The sequence below is a fragment of the Heterocephalus glaber genome, unplaced genomic scaffold, assembly GCF_053883595.1.
Source record: "Heterocephalus glaber isolate CG9 unplaced genomic scaffold, H.glaber_assembly_v1.0 deba00000546, whole genome shotgun sequence".
In the NCBI taxonomy this organism is placed as follows: Eukaryota; Metazoa; Chordata; class Mammalia; order Rodentia; family Bathyergidae; genus Heterocephalus; species Heterocephalus glaber.
Window position 1 is genome coordinate 20,820,710 of NW_028258147.1, and position 16,302 is coordinate 20,837,011.

The 16,302-nt window shown below is 36.1% G+C and overlaps 1 protein-coding gene across 4 annotated transcripts in view; it reads right to left on the reverse strand.

The window, feature by feature from the left end:
- Positions 1–16,302, reverse strand: part of Mdfic (MyoD family inhibitor domain containing) — an 86,849-nt gene that overhangs the window by 22,141 nt on the left and 48,406 nt on the right. For all 4 annotated transcript variants that reach the window (XM_087204618.1, XM_004865271.3, XM_021244769.2 and 1 more), the window contains one exon: positions 12,193–12,471. In XM_087204618.1, coding sequence (XP_087060744.1) covers positions 12,193–12,471 — 279 coding nt within the window. The remainder of the gene's footprint in view (positions 1–12,192; positions 12,472–16,302) is intronic.

The window sequence follows — 16,302 nt, forward strand, 5'->3', positions numbered from 1 at the left end:
AAAATCAATAGCTTTCCTCTACAAGAAAAACAGACTCACTGAGACAAACATAGGGCAAACAATTCCTTTCACAGTAGCATACAATAAACTGAAATACCTAGGAATCAACCTAGTGAAAGAAATCCAGACCTCTTCTCTGAAAACTATAGCTCTCTGAAAAGAGATTGAAGATGATATCAGAAAATGCAAAGATATCCCCTGCTCCTGGGTAGGAAGAATCAATATAGTGAAAATGGCCATACTGCCAAAACTGCTATGTAGATTCAATGCAATTCCAGTTGAAATCCCAGCAGCATACTTCATGAACCTTGAGAAAACAATCCAAAAATTCATTTGGAACAAGAAGAGACCCAGAATAGCAAAAGCAATTCTAGGTAACAGAGACATGGCAGGGGGTATGATAATCCCCAACTTGAAACTATACTACAAAACTACTGTGATAAAACAGCAAGGTATTGGCAAAGAAACAGACCTGAGGACCAGTGGAACAGATTAGAAGATACAGAAACAAGTACAGACACACTCAGCCATCTCATCTTTGATAAAGGAGCCAAACACCCTTACTGGAGGAAAGATAGCCTCTTTAGTAAATGGTGCTGGAAAAATTGTGTTTCAACTTGCCAAAGATTAAAACTAAACCTATATCTCTCAGCATGCACTAAACTGAAACTGAAAATGAATTAAAGATCTAAATATTAAAACAGAAAAGTTGAATTGGCTGGAACAGAGGTTAGGTAGAACTCTTGAAGACACTGGTGTAGGAAAAGATTTTATGAACAAAACCTCAGTTGCCCATGAACTAGCACAAACAATCAACAAGTGGGATCTCTTCTTATTAAAAAGCTTCTGCCCAGGGAGAGAAACCACCAGCAGTGTGAAGAGACAGCCCATAATGTGGGAAAAAATCTTCACCTGCTCTTCCTCAGACAAAGGTCTACTATCTCGAATCTATAAAGAACTTAAAAATATCAGACCTCCTAAATTTAAAAACCCAATCCAAAAATGGGCATCTGAAATGAACAGACATTTCTCAGAAAGAAGAAGTAGAATAGCAAATAAACATTTAAAAAAATGTTCATCATCACTGGTTATTTGAGAGATGTAAATGGAAACAATGCTGAGATTTCACCTCACTCCAGAAAGAATGGCTGCTATCAAGAAATCAACCAATATCAAATGCTGGCGGGGCTGTGGGGAAAGAGGAACCCTGCTCCACTGCTGGTTGGAGTGTAGACTGGTGCAACCACTGTGGAAATCAGTATGGAGATACCTCAGAGAACCAGGACTGGAAGTCCCATTTGACCCAGCTATTCCCCTGCTGGGGATCTTCCCCAAAGAATTAAAAGAATCATACCACAGTGATATATGTGCACCCATGTTCATAGCAGCACAGTTTGTACTAGCTAAAACTTGGAAGCAGCCCAAATGCCCATTAACTGAAGACTGGATCAAGAAAATGTGGGTTTTTTTTTTTAATAATATGGAGTACTACTCAGCCATAAAAATGAGAAATTAGAGACATTTATAGATAAATGGATGCACATTGAGGTGATACTCTTAAGTGAAATAAATAAGACATTCATGTGTACATACTGAATAGTTTCTCTAGTGTGAGAAACTTAAAGTGTAAAGAAGGACTAAAAGGTGTAATGGGTTATGTGAAATAGGAAGAAACGGGGCAAAGGGGACGGGGAAATGGAAGGGGTAGGGGAAAGGAAAGAAAGGCATGGAATTAATATGAGAAAATGAAAAAATGGAAACAAAGTGTTTGTAAATAGGGTGGGATGGAAGGGTTGAAGGGAGGGCAGGGGAAGGGGGAAAAATAAGAACAGAGAGAGATTACGTAAAGGTGCAAATTTCCAGTGATGAATGTCATTATATTGTATACCTAAAATGTACCAATAAAATAAAATTTAAAAACCAAACAAACAAAAACCAGAAATATTCATATTTTCCATAGTGGTGAAGGGGGACCTGAGAATGTAGCTCATTGTGAAGGCCCTGAGTTCCATCCCTAGCAGTATCAAGTAATAATAATAATAATAATAATAATAATAATGATAATACCAATTACCAATAAGCAAACAACGTGGCATTTGGACATGAATTAAGATATGGATTACACATCAGTCCATTTCTTTAGTTCAACAGGTGATTTAAATATATACTTACTCTTCCTCATAAGAAAATGTAACTTGTTTAAAGTGGCAAAATTTAAACAGAACTAAAACTACAAAATCTGAAGAAAAATTTTGAATTATCATGAGCATCTGAAATAAAGTCTGACCAGAAGTGGTTGCCACAAATATTGAAAGACAAAAATTAAGTTCAATGAACAATATTTGGATACTGTTTTTCTCTATGTATATTCTTTATAAACTGTACAACACTCATGAGTCACCAGCCAGTGTTTTTCAGAAGATTAAAAACATCTTGCACATTCTGCATCTTATCCTAAAATCTTCTTCCTTTGAATTGTAGTATTAGGCAGCATCTTTTGGCATTACTGTAACTAAGAAATGATTTTCTGAAATTTTTCTAAAATGAATGGAAAATTTTAGCATATATAGAATCATTTCAAATGATAAAATATTTACATAAGAAGAAAATCTCCAAAACTATAAACCCACTATGTCAAATCCTATTGGTCACTGTAAAAGATAATGTTCTTAAAACATGGCTCCTTTTTTGTAATGATCTAAAATCTGAGAGGAGTAATAACACACACATGCACACAGACACACACACAACAGAGGACTTTATAATGAATCTCCTCCCTTTTTACCTACTTAACATCACCATACTGCACTGGCACTCTCTCCTTTACCAGTTCACACCAAAATCACTTGACCAATAAATTTCACTTCTAAATTCCCTCTAAACACCTGACCCTTTTACTATACCACCATCAGGAAACTCCTTGAGCAGAGTGACCTATGTATCCATCTCCGGATTTCCTTTCTCTTTCTCTTTAGTATCCACTTTGGTCAGACTCTGTCCCCATCACAGACCAAGAGTATGAGTGTCACCAGTGGTCTCCACGTGCCCATTTCAATGGTCAATTTTCATTCACTTCTCCATGTTAAAGTGCTCACTTTATTTGGTTTCCACACCATCTCTATTTATCCCTTTTTAAGCACTGCCTATTCATCATCGCTTTGTTCATGGTTCCTCCTTAATTTCTGACTTAAAAGAAATAAAGTAGCCTAAGCCTCAGTTTTGAGTACACTTCAGCTTTTGCATTTTATCTGCTTTCTAGACAGTAGTTCTGAGCCTTGAATTTGCATTAGAATTATATGAAGAGCTTCCAAAGGATGCTGGGTCCTTGGATACACTCCATTGCTAATGAATCATCATTTCTAAGGGCAAAGCCCAAGGTGATACTTTAGAGATGTCCTGAAGCTACTACTCCAAATACCTAGGCGCCAGGGTTGAGAAAGCCAGTGCTATATATAGCAAGGATAAGCCCTCCCAAACCTACATACAGGCACAGGCACATGCAGAGACATGCACTCTCTGCACCCTGACAACTCGCAAAACTTCCCTCGGGCTGCAGATGTTTGTTCTGAATGCCAGCCTCCCCAGTCTCACATCACCGCTTAAAAGCAGCTAAAAGCCTCCATACTCAAAAGCCAATCTGATCTTCTTCCAAAAACCAGACCCCATTCTTTCCACAGTCTTCAGTTTCTGGCAACTCCATTCTTCTTCAAGCCAAAAACCCCCCCAAAAACCCAAATCAAAATAACAAAAAAAAGTCTCTTTAATCCCTGTCTTACTCTTACACTGAAATTTCATTATTCTGCAAATCTTATTCTTTATTTCATACATATACGTATGAAACAAAATCTCAGCCCCTCTCCCACCACTGCCACTCTGATCCAGTTCCAATCTGAATCACTGAAATCATCTCATAGTAGAGTAGATCTCTTGCTCTGGTCCTGGGGTACCTGTGGTCTACTCGGCGCAAAAGATAAGATGACGTTTAAATGTAGTAAGTTAGATCGTGTAGTGAACTCCCCAGTAGAGCTATGCTGTGGGGCTTCCTATGTCAAAATTACAATGGCTCATCTCACCCCGCCCCTGCATACACACACACAAACTGTTCAGCTCTCAGAGACATTTGATTTTAAAATAAAATATTTAAAAGTATCCAATCTCTTTGGTTACCTGAAGAATAAAACAAATGTTAATAAAGCTTTTGTTACCTTTCTTTAAAAACATGCCATGTGGGTAAACTATAACTTTTATCAGATTCTCAAAGAAACTCATGTATCCAGAAATGACTAGAACAGCTGTGGAAGGGGCCATCACAATTACTCAAAAGTACAGGTCATTATAGCTTAAGTCTTAACCTTTTCAAGTCTTTCCTTATAATAATAAATCAATAAAGCGTAGGTCACAAGAAAGCATAAATTTTACTTTAAACATATTTTAAATTAACTTACTGTCTTCTATTTGTCTGGATTATGCATTGGTTTCCTTAATCATCTTTCTTCTACTTAACCTCCAGTGCTATATTTTTTGCCATTTTATGTTTTGTCTTATTTCTTATACTAAGTGTAAAAGCTGTCATTAAATTCACCGAAGGACCTTATAAATGTAAAGGATAAGATGTCAATTTCCATCAATTTGTAGTCCAATACACAAAAGTCAAGAGATTTGGAACCCTAAATGATAAGGTCTTTTTGATGCTTTTCTTTCAAGTGAAATTAATGCTCCTGCAATGAGGTAGGAGTAGAGACTTAAGCTAGGCTTTATCATCAACAAAGGTTCCATTTCCTCATACCAGGGGATTCCACAGAAGTTACTCATAAGTTTTCTAAGATTAATAATACCATACAATTCCAACACAGCAGAGCCACTGAGGTCAACATATCTGCATATGGGACTCTGGTTGTTCAATTCTCTTGCTTTGATAACGTTTTACCTTGTTCAAAGTATTGAAAGATCTAACTAAAGGCAATATATGCTAGTTGTCTAAAAAATGTAATTATTACCTTCTTGTATCTTCAAACATTTCCTCTCTCCTTGATCTTCTCTATCCAAATGTAAAGATGCACAAATCATTCCCAAACAAAACAATATAACCCAAACAAAACAAGCTGCTTAGACCTGCACTTCTGCCCTGGACTTTGGCTTTCCTAGAAATTTTATTGTTAGTGTATTTCTTCACATTCAACAACCCACATCATGGTGACTTTTTCATGAAAACAGCTCTCAATAAGTTCATGAAGCTATACCCACGTTTTTAATTCCACCAGTTATTTCAGAACTCATTTTACAAGCATGTCAACAATATCTGGTGCAATTTAGTAATGTCCTCTTTCTTTTAAAACCTACATTCCTGGGCTTCTATCACACCATACTCTCTAGTTTGTTTCTTGTCTCATCTTTCTTACTGCTTCGTCACAGTCAGATAATCTTCTTCTCTGACTCTGACCCTTTTCCTGGGCTACCTAGCCAATGTGAACTTACTGTGACTTATTTCTATCTGACATCACCCCTGGAGAAAAATCTGAACTTTTCATGGGACCATCTCCCAGGCCTGCAAGTTGAACCCACATTCCTGTCCTACCAAACTGGCTGGCCTCCAGTGACCCGAGTCACTCGGTTCTCAGCCACCTGAACTTTTTGTTTAAATCTCTTGTAGTTTATAATAGTTCCTCTGTGAAAACAAATATCAGTGAGTATGCTTGGGCCTAACCTTCTCTCCAGCTCTAAGAGTGTATTTCTAAATGCATTTTGGTACTCTCCTCTTGAATTGTGTACCTTTATTTCAAATCGATGGAGTCTAAAATAACTCATTAACTGCTGCCAACTGCATTCAGTTACTCCTGATTTCTAGCTATTTTGCCAACTAATTGAACTAGAAAATTAATGACAATCCTGCATAGAATGCATCTGACTGCTATTCAGTTCGGCCTAGAATTAGCCTTGGATCAGGACTTCTCATTAAATTGTCAACCTCTGCAAACCACAAACCCTCTCCTGTACATGCATTGCACAACTCTTGGGACTGAAAACAAACTCATTTCTAGTCTGGTTGCAGTACCTATAAATTGTTGTTTAACCTAAAAGACAAAACAAAAACAAAAAAACCACACCTACAATTTTTGCCACTGTATTAAAAAATAAAAATCTTTGTGTATTTTTAAGGTGATAGTTTTTTAAATTTTTGATTCTTTCCATTTAGCTTATTATTATTCCAAGTGTCTCAATAGTCTCTTCACCCAAGCACCCCACACCCTAAAGCTTCCTGGCCAATCTATCTGTATCTGTATTGTTTTATTTCCTCCCCACCCATCTCCTGAGTGAGCGCTAAGCTAATTTAAATTGTTAGAACAGTGGCTTCAGACAGCTTGTCTACAAAACCAAAAGTGTAAGAGTTGTAGTCCATAGCCAACAGCTTCTATTTCTTTTTAAAGATGGTCTGCAAAGCTGTGTGTTACTGTAAAAGAAGAGCACTGGAAGTTGAGACATATTTTGAGTGTCTCTACGTTTTAAGGTTAAATTATACATTTATCAGATCCTTGCCAATCTTTTACTTGATCTTCAAATGGATGCGCATGAGAGTACAAATTACATAGTTAACCTATTTTTCTAAACTCTAAAGAAAATTTATTGAAATGTTTACTTTCCGCTCTTCAAAAATACCTACTACTTGTAAATACTTTGTAATAATTGTCTCAAGTTTTAAGACACCTGATTAAATATTTCAAGTAAACAAAAAGCAATGACTTATATGCACAGAATGAAATAGTTTGACAGTGTCAAATTTGTGCATGTCTACTTCACACACACATACATACACACACATTATTCCACATTATTGTATTTCTGTGTTCCATTTAGCATGTTGGTTAAGCAGTGAAATTTGTTATACCTATATTTTCATAAGGATTGGCAAATATTGTGCTGGAAAACATAATTCTAAATCTTCCTCCTACATCATTATTCTGACATATAATGGAATTCATTGTTCCTGAGAAAAGAGAGTACAACAAAACACTATTTAAGCAAATTCAGTGTTTTGAAGATTGTAGCGACCTTTTTGCCAAAAACCACCCAAAGTTTTTTTCTGAAAGTTCTAGTTCATATCATGAATTCCAATCATTATCTTTCCACCAAAATCCTGGTCCTTCTACAGTTATAGGAAAAATTGAAGCTTTTTATGCGAAAAACATGAGTATGAGATTTTACAACACTGCTGAAAGAAAGAATGCTCAGTATCACTCTTACTTTTGAACATTTTTTTCCTGAAATTAGGATTTTGGAATTTGTATTTGTGGAATAGAGAAAACCTGATGGGGTTGGTGGCCATCTTCTGAGGGATCATGGCTGTGTTCTCCTCCTAGAAGGAGTGGGCCCTGCACTCTGGTATATGTGGAAAATCCCACATCATTATAAATGCAAGGGGAAAGCACTGAAAAGAGAGGAAGAGCCTAAAGGCAAGACAGAGGAAGACCATGGAGGCCAGAATCCAAGAGAATAGTTTGTGAAATAGGAAGAAAAGGTCTAAAGGGGAAGGGGAACTAGGAGGGGGAGGGGAAAGGAAAAACTATGATAAAAGGCAAAAATGGAAACAAAGTTTTTGTAAATAGGGAGGGTTGGAGGGGTTGAAGGAAGGGCAGGGGAATGGGGAAAAAATAAGAACCAAGATATATCATGTAACGGTACAAATCCCCAATGATGAATGTCATCGTGTTGTATACCTAACATGTACCAATAAACTTAATGAATAAGAGAAGAGGAAGACAGACAAAAGAAACAATAAAATAAGGACTAGGTTGACTTCATCTATAGGTCCAAATGCTTCTAGAGGAACTTGTTAGCATCCCAAGCTAACAAGTTTAAAATCAATTCATCCTTTTACTTATGGAAATAGTTCACTAGTAAAGAACAAAAAGAATACTGTAAAGGCATTCAGAGTGTAGGTGCTCAATAGACTGCAGTATCTGCTATAAGTAAGAAGGAGAGGGAAGAAAATACTTTTTTTTTTCAAAAATTCATGTAATGGATATCAAATGGCATCCTCCAAAGAAGTCATAAGGATATGGGCTCCATCTTCAGAAGAACAAGTCATTGCAGGATCCGCTGGACGGGTCCTTTTCTAGCCTTCCTCTCTCATCTTTCCTAATTCTGTTTCTCAGCCAACAGTGGAAAACTCTACGTGGTTCTCTGAATGATGTCTTATTTCATGAAGCTCCTTTAGCCCCTAATCCTTCCCTCTTCTCTCAACCCCATAACCCAACTTGGCCTTGTCTTTCAGGTCCCCACGCAGTCATTTCCTTTACAGAAAGCAAACACTGCTGTAAAAACTTAATTTTTACAAAATATATAGCTATAACTGAAATACCCAACTCATGTTAGAATTTACCATTCCTATGATAAGAAAAATGTCTTAGAGTCTAATGAAAACCCTTGGCAATTTGAATATTATATGATACTAAATTATAGTATAATTATTTTAAAGGTCAAGAATCTTACATATTTAGTTTTAAAACTCTCCACCTGGGTGATGCAATCAGAAAATTTAAGTGTGTATGAAAATATTTAATTATACAAAAGAAGCAGAAATCTACTAATTTAATAACCTTTAAGTAAAATGTGCAGTATTTTCCCACATGAATATTTTTCTCTCTACTGCAAAAAGAGAACTTTTGAAAAGTTCATATTCATATTCATATTCATATTTCAGGGAATATGAGCATATATTTTATTTTCCAGTGCTTGTTTAAAAAAGAGTAGGATATAGTGGCTTAGAATAAAACATTATATCACTTACTAACTCATGGGAAATTCTGTGAAGCCACTGAGCTGGGTGCTGCTATAAATTAAAAAGAAAACAAAAAAGTCTCAGACCCAGTTCAGAATTCTCAGGAATTCAAAATTTAGTAGGGAACAAAAACAAAACACAGCACACAGGTGTGAGCTGTTATTAAACTGTTCACAGAAAGAGCTTGAAGAAAGCAAATGTGTACTAAGACAAGCCCGCCTGGTCTACAGTGAATCATGGTTAACATCTGATGGGATATTGGAATGGACAGTAAATTACCTTTTGCTTAGAGGAAACTCTGTTATAGTTCAGTTCACTATCACTGGAAGAATTAAATGAGTCCACATGACTGAAGTAGACAGAATAGTTTCTGATAGACCCAAGGCCCCTGGAGCCCATGCAGGTTAAAAACAGTCTAAGGGACTCTAAGGGAGGATGTGCCCATTTGCACTCAGGCCAAATGAATGAGTGAAAGAAACATTCAAATATCTCACTAAGCCCCAGACTCAGTTATATACCTGGTTCAATCCTCACCTGGAAACAAAAAATGGGCCCATAATTTAACAATGTTTTTCACATTTGGTCACCAAAGGCCCTTAGTGCTCTTAATGAATCCCTATAAAATAATTAAATATGTAATTCCATCATCCAAACTAGGAAGATGTTCTTCAAGTTGCCAATCACAAGCACCATGCAACCAACAGTCAAAGTGTACATAACTAGCTGTTTTGTTTTTTTTTAAGACAGGATCTCACTGTGCAGTTCAGGCTGACCTGTGTAGCCCAGACTGGCCTCGAAATCACAGCAATCCTCCTGCCTCAGTCTCCCAAGTGCTGGGATTACAGCCGTGTGCCACCATGTCCAACAGTTAGCTGCTTTTGGGGTTTCCAAAACCGTATGATTTTATGATTTGTTTGTTCCTTTGCCATGAGGAGAGTAGGTACAGAGGATGAAGACTTTAAACAACCGTGAAAAAGAAAAACATAAAACTGAGAAAAGTCTACCCATTAAATGCTCCCATTGTTACTGCTTTTTTAAAAAGGAATTTCTATCCATTTTTATTCCCATAACAAATCAAGCCTGTTCAAGATCTACTGTTCCGACATTGAACTCTCCTAAAATCAAGCACTATTTCAGTCCACCAAAACCCTTCCTGCCATTGTCTTGGAAGGCTCAGTATGTTTCAGAGCTCCTACAACATGGGCTGGATATTCTATACAGCAAAAGACTTGCCTTGAGAGGGAAGCAACCTTGCTATAAAAAAAGAATCGTACAATCTCCAAGTCAAACTTAACTTTCAAAGCTATCTAATCAAAACCCTAAATTTTATAGCAGGCCTAGATCAAAATCCCTGGGCTAGCTGATATTTTCCTTTTAATTTGTCATCTATTAGTTCAGTGAATTTGCTTCTTTATTTGTTGGTTTATTTGGGTTTTTGTGGAGGGGAGGGGGTTCCCCAGTACATTGCCAGAGAATAAACTTAACTTCAAAACTGAAAATGAGAAGAAATAACAAAATACTAAGGCACAGATTAAATAGTGGCAAATATCATGAAGGCATCCACTGAGAAAGCATGAACTAGAACAAGGAAATTTTTAATCTAGATTCAAATAGTCACAAAAGAAGCCCCAAATTGGCTAAATCCTGTGGCCTAACAGAGAAGGTACGGATAGGACTCGATACAATATAATTAGATCCTTTCATTTCTCTTTCATACTTTTCATGTTTGTAACTGAATCTTGAAATGTTATTTTGTTGTAAGAACGGATCACAAGGTCTCCATTTATGGATATCTTTGTGGCCAGTCATAATTAGGAATGAGAATGAGAGAAGACGAGGAAAGGATAGGAGACTAAGAATAGGTAAAAAGGGGAAGAAAAGACAAAGAGTGAACCATATTTAATTGTATAGTGTTGATTTTCCATCCACTTCATATGTTACTTATGAAGCTGCATTCTTACATTAGAAATAAATTCAGACATGATATTAAAACCAAGCAATAATGAAAAATTCCATTTGTTATTTCAAATCAGACTGATATGCAAATGTAACTGTGCTTTAATACTAAAATAAGTAAATATCAAATGGAAAATGGAGGTGAGGGGCATTATAAGTAAATTCGAATGTATAAAACAAGTAGATTTCAATTGTATTCAATCATTTCACCCAATCACCTAGAAGTGAAGATCCTCTAAAGAAAACTGCACTGCCTTCTCAACTGCTTGGAGAGCCGGTTTAGTTAACAGCCCGCCTATACTTCAGAGATGACCATGCAGCTTACAAGTCAAACTCATTTTAAAATGTCAGTCATGTCCCTTTCAATCTAATTAGTTTGGAAAGTAGTGTCACTGACCTAGAACTATGCAGACCATTTATTATCATATCATTTGATCAACCTAACACTTTGCCTCAGTTGAGTTTAAGACACCTCTAGCCAAAATGTAATATCTTTTCTCCCACTCCTTACTGGTAAAGCTCAATACAATTTCCTATTTACAACTTAAGTTATCTCTATGAAGAGGCATGGCCAACTACACAGAGGCACCCCACAGATATTCCTTTATTTAAGATTCCCTGACAATTAAAATGGAAAAGTAAAGGGAATAAGATTATATATTTTTTTTCAAGGTTTTACATTCCCAAGAACTGGTAATGGGGAAGGTGGGAGAGCAAAGGACATGTTGAGAAAAATGTGGAACCTTGACTATGAGAGGAAGTTTTTTTCTTTAATATGATACAATGAACCTTATAAAAAAGAATCTGAAGGTTAACCACCACCATACAGTTTTGTTTTATAATGAAGAAAACCTTTTCTCAGGTTCACAAGACTTAACTAGACTTTATCCTGGCCGAGGTTAGGATGAGAGAGAAGCAAAGAGGTAATAACTGGCTTCTCAGAGATCAGAGGCCACACTCAAATGTCTCCAAGGAGGACAGAAGAACACAGAGAGCTTAGAAGGGGGCAGGAGTGGATGTGGGCATGGCAGGAGCAGAGGCAGCACAGGTTAGAGGACAAAGGTCAGCAAGAGAGCTTTGCATATATAAGAAATGATCTTCAAGACACAACTACAAGCAAGTCATCCTGTCTGCAGTACTGAATAACATGCTTCACTGAGGAGGGAAAAAAGTCCATGCACTCATGTATGCCACCAAAATGTTGTGTGCATATTTGAAAATGTGGCATTGAAAAGGTATAGCAGTTATATTTAAAGTAGTGATTACTCACTCTGGAAGACAATAATCTAAAAGCAGAGTGTCAGCTTCCAAATCTTTCTTTTCTGTCTTGTACTTACCTTTGGGGAAGTTAAGAGGGATTTTACCAAAATTTGTGTTTGTCTGTTTGCTGGATGAAATTATTACCAGTGCATATGATTTTCTATCAGGTCAAATAAAATATGCATATATCTCACACTTACCTTCAGGTGAAGAGCCTGTCTTTTGGGAAAAGGCAGCATTTACTTTGGTCTTCTTACTGACATCATTATTTACAGATAAGCTGGATTGAATTTTTCTATGCATTTTTTGAGAAACAGGAGCTGAAAGTTTGTGATTATCTGCACAGGCATGTTTGGCCCCGTGGTGAATTCCATTGCCATTGCTCAGACTTGCTTGCCCTTCTTTCTTTATCTTGCCTATTTCCTCTTCACCGAGTTCCTGTGCTGAAGTCTGCAGCAGAGGCAAGCGCTGAGGTTGGGCTACAGGAAAAACAGGAAAAGTTCATCCAGTTAAAAAATGATAATGAATTGCTATTTTATAATAATGAAATGCATTCAGTATCTGAGATTTAAGATTTTACTCATGACACTAAAACTGAAGAGGAAAAGAAGAGAAAAAGGGAGGCAGGAAGAGAGGAAACAAAGTCATTAGAAAGAAAAATAGGAAGAGGATTATTAAAAGACACTTTATACAAAGATACAAAAAGTAGAGTAGAAAAACTGTATTTTTTGGTTTTTTTAAAGGATAGTTGAATTAGAAATTTGAAGAATAATTCCACACATTCAGTAAAAGTTGATTTTTTTCTAAACTCTGAGACCTTTTTTGGGTGCTGTGGACTCACCAATATTATTCTAATACTCCTAATAATGATATTGATAATTCTTTTGAAGTGAAAAGAACAGCTAATTCAGCTAAGGAGTCAAAGCTGGGCACTACAAAAATTTTAAAAAGCTGGGCACTGAAGAAGGCAATAAAGAGGAATATGGTATTCTTTTTTATAAGGCTGCAGAAGAAAATCTTTTCTATATTTATTCTTTAGATTTTAAAATAAATGAATTATGAAAAGTTAGAAAAATAAGAGAGGGCTTTAATTCTGATGCAACATAGCTATCAAAACTAAACATCTTTTCGAGTGCTCTTTTTTGGGTCACAGCCAACTAAAAGATGCGCACCTTCACTTCTCTTGTGCAACATTACACGGGAAGTCCTGGCAAAAGCAATAAGGAAAGGAAATAAAAAATAGATCTAAATTCTGGAAAGGAAAAAGCAAAAGTGTTGAGCTGTGCACAGATCTGAATATTTTGAGATAGTCTAAGAGATTACAAATTCTCAAAAATTATGAATTTATCAAGATTTATACAGGATCAACCATGGAAAAAAATCAGTAATATTCCAAAATGCCAATAGATATCAACAAATACATAAGAAAAATGTATTTCACCTAGCAAAAGAAGACAGAAAGACAGAAACAAAGAGAAAAAAGAAAGTAAGAAGGAAGGAAGGAAGGAAGGAAGGCAGAAATAAAGAAAGAAAAGAAAGAAAGAAGGAAAAAAATGGCCTCCCCAAAAAAACAAAAACTCTGGTAAATAGCTGAAATTAAACTAAGTAAAAATTGGTAGATATTTTTATTGCAAAAAGTTACCAAATATTACTAAAAAGCATACAAGAAGCCCAGATGAATGGAGAGTATAAATATATTAATTATATTGATATGTTTTTTTCAGTTTATTTCATTAATTCCATTCCCGTTAACACTTTCAGTTGGCTTATTTATGGATCATGAAAAGCCAATCTCAAAATAAGGAAGAATAATCAAGAATCACAGAAGAAATTTTAAGGTAGAAAAGGATGGCAATGGATGTATTAGATATGTAGCCTTCTTATGAAACGACACAGTGACTAGAGACACACCCGTCACAGACACAGCCAATGGGCCAGTGGACTCCCAGTGGTGAAGGCGTGTGTCATACATGTACATATAATCTCAGGCAAACTCCAACTCTATTAAATGCCAATATATGAAAAGCAAAACTTTTTAATGTGAAAATATATAGGAGGCTGTTTTAATAGCATGATACTAAGAAAAACCTATCAATTCAATTCTTGGAACAATAAATCCTAAAACAAGCGGGATGAATTTTCATCATTGATATTGCTGAGTATTTCTAAAAACATCAATTTTGGTAAATTCCTGTATCCCATCCTGAGTTCTCTGCAGCTAGGTATATGAACTCAGTCCTCAATAGAAAATTGAAACAAATTTAGTGTGATAGCATATTAGATGTTAAGCAGAGTTTGAGTTCAGAGAAGTGACTAGGTGTCAGCCACCCTGGCGGGGGGGTGGGGGTGCAGCTTCTCTGCAGTCAGTGGAAAGGCATTTGTTGGCCTAGGCGGCGGGGTTGCCCCTTCTGGTGTCTGCTTCCTAGTAGATCAGTGGCCTAACGTGACCAGTGGTGTTTTCCTTAAAGAACCCCTACTGAACGAATAGGTATAATCCTTGGCTCTGCATCTCTGAGAGAACATGTACTGCTAATAAATACATTTTCTATACAAGTTAGCAACGATGGATTCTGGCTTTTGCGGCTAAAATCCCTGACACACTCCCCCCCATAAAACTTATCTGTTTACATTGGCTAAGTAATGAAATTATTTCACTGGGTAGGTCTTAAGTAAAGCTAAATCACAGCTTTTCAACAAAAACAGCACAAAGTATCCAGTGTGATCATTTTACTATTTCTCAATTTCTTGGAATTTCAAAATCTTAAGCTGCTCTTTTAGTCTGTTCATGTTTATGAACAGTTATGAAATGTAAATTATATGACTACTACAAACTCTTTGACTTGGAAACTAAATACTGCATGAAAAGCTATCCAATAGAAAAAGTACTGCATGCAAAGCTTTTGCAGTATATATGATCCTTTCTAAAAATAAAATTTATTTTATTTTATCCCCTTCCCCCCCTCACTTCTTCCTTTCTCCCCTTCCTATGTACAAGAGCTTTGTTTCCATTTTTTCCTTCTATTTTCACTCTTTTCATTGTTGCTTTCTTCCTTTCTCCTTCTCTCCTCCCTTGTTCCCCTTCCCATTTCCCAACATCCATTATACATCTCAGCCTTTATTTCCACATTCAGTTTCTGACACCAGAGAAACAATGTGGTATTTAAACATATGTGTCCAATTAACTTGAAGGTCCACCCATTTAGCTACAAATGTCCAAGCTCATCCTTCTTTATGGCAAAGTAGTACTCCATTGCATAAAAAACCCACTTCTTTATCCATTCATCCATCAGTTGATGGGCATTTGGGCTGTTTCCAACATTTGGCTATTACAAACTGTGCTGCTATAAATATGGGTGTGCACATATTGTTGTGATATGATGTTTTTAATTCTTTCAGGAAGATACCTAAAAGATGTATAGCTAGGACAAAAGGAACCTCTAGTTTTAGTTATTTGAGATATCTCCACACCAATTTCCACCATGGTTGCACCAGTCTACACTCCCAACAGCAGTGGAGAAAGGTTTCTTTTTTCCCACAGCACCTCCAGCATTTGTTATTGGTTGATTTCTTGATAGCAGCCATTCTTTCTGGAGTGATATGATGCTGAGAAATTTCCAAAGAGGACTGATTATTATAATCTGGGGACTAGTTAAGGCTTGGTAATATTTTTGAGAAAAAGTATATATTTGAGAAAATATTTAGTACAGCATTGTTTACTTTTGTTTCACTTTATGTATCATGAAGAAAAACAACATATCAAAACATTCTATTCATAAGTGTGCATACTTCAATAAAAAGAAGATTCATTTTTTTAAAAAAATGTCCTTTCATACTAAGTCCATTAACATTAGTATCTGATTTTTAAAACTAATATATGAAATGATCTTATAGTTTTTCAATTTTACATTAAAAAGAGAAAGATTATCTAAAAAGAAATTATTTGAGAAGCCCAACATAATGGTAATAAAATGTAGCAGGGTTCTTTTCTCTTAAGTTTCAATGAAAAGGAAACAAGAGAATAGGTTATTTCTTTGTTTACCAAATATATATGTCACCCTTCTCATGACCAAAATCTACAATTAAGGCATCTAAAAATGGAGATTTATTTATGAGTGTGCAATGGTTTGATTTAGAGATTAATTTGCTGCTCTCCTAACTTCTTGTATCAGCTAGGGTGACACCCTAATGACTGCTATTGAGCCCAAAGCTAGTTATGCATATGCGTTTAAAAGAAGGCCAAAGAATACAGCTAGACCTAACACTGTGTGGTGTTCTTTTCAGAGCACTTTCCAGTGATTTCTCCAAACATA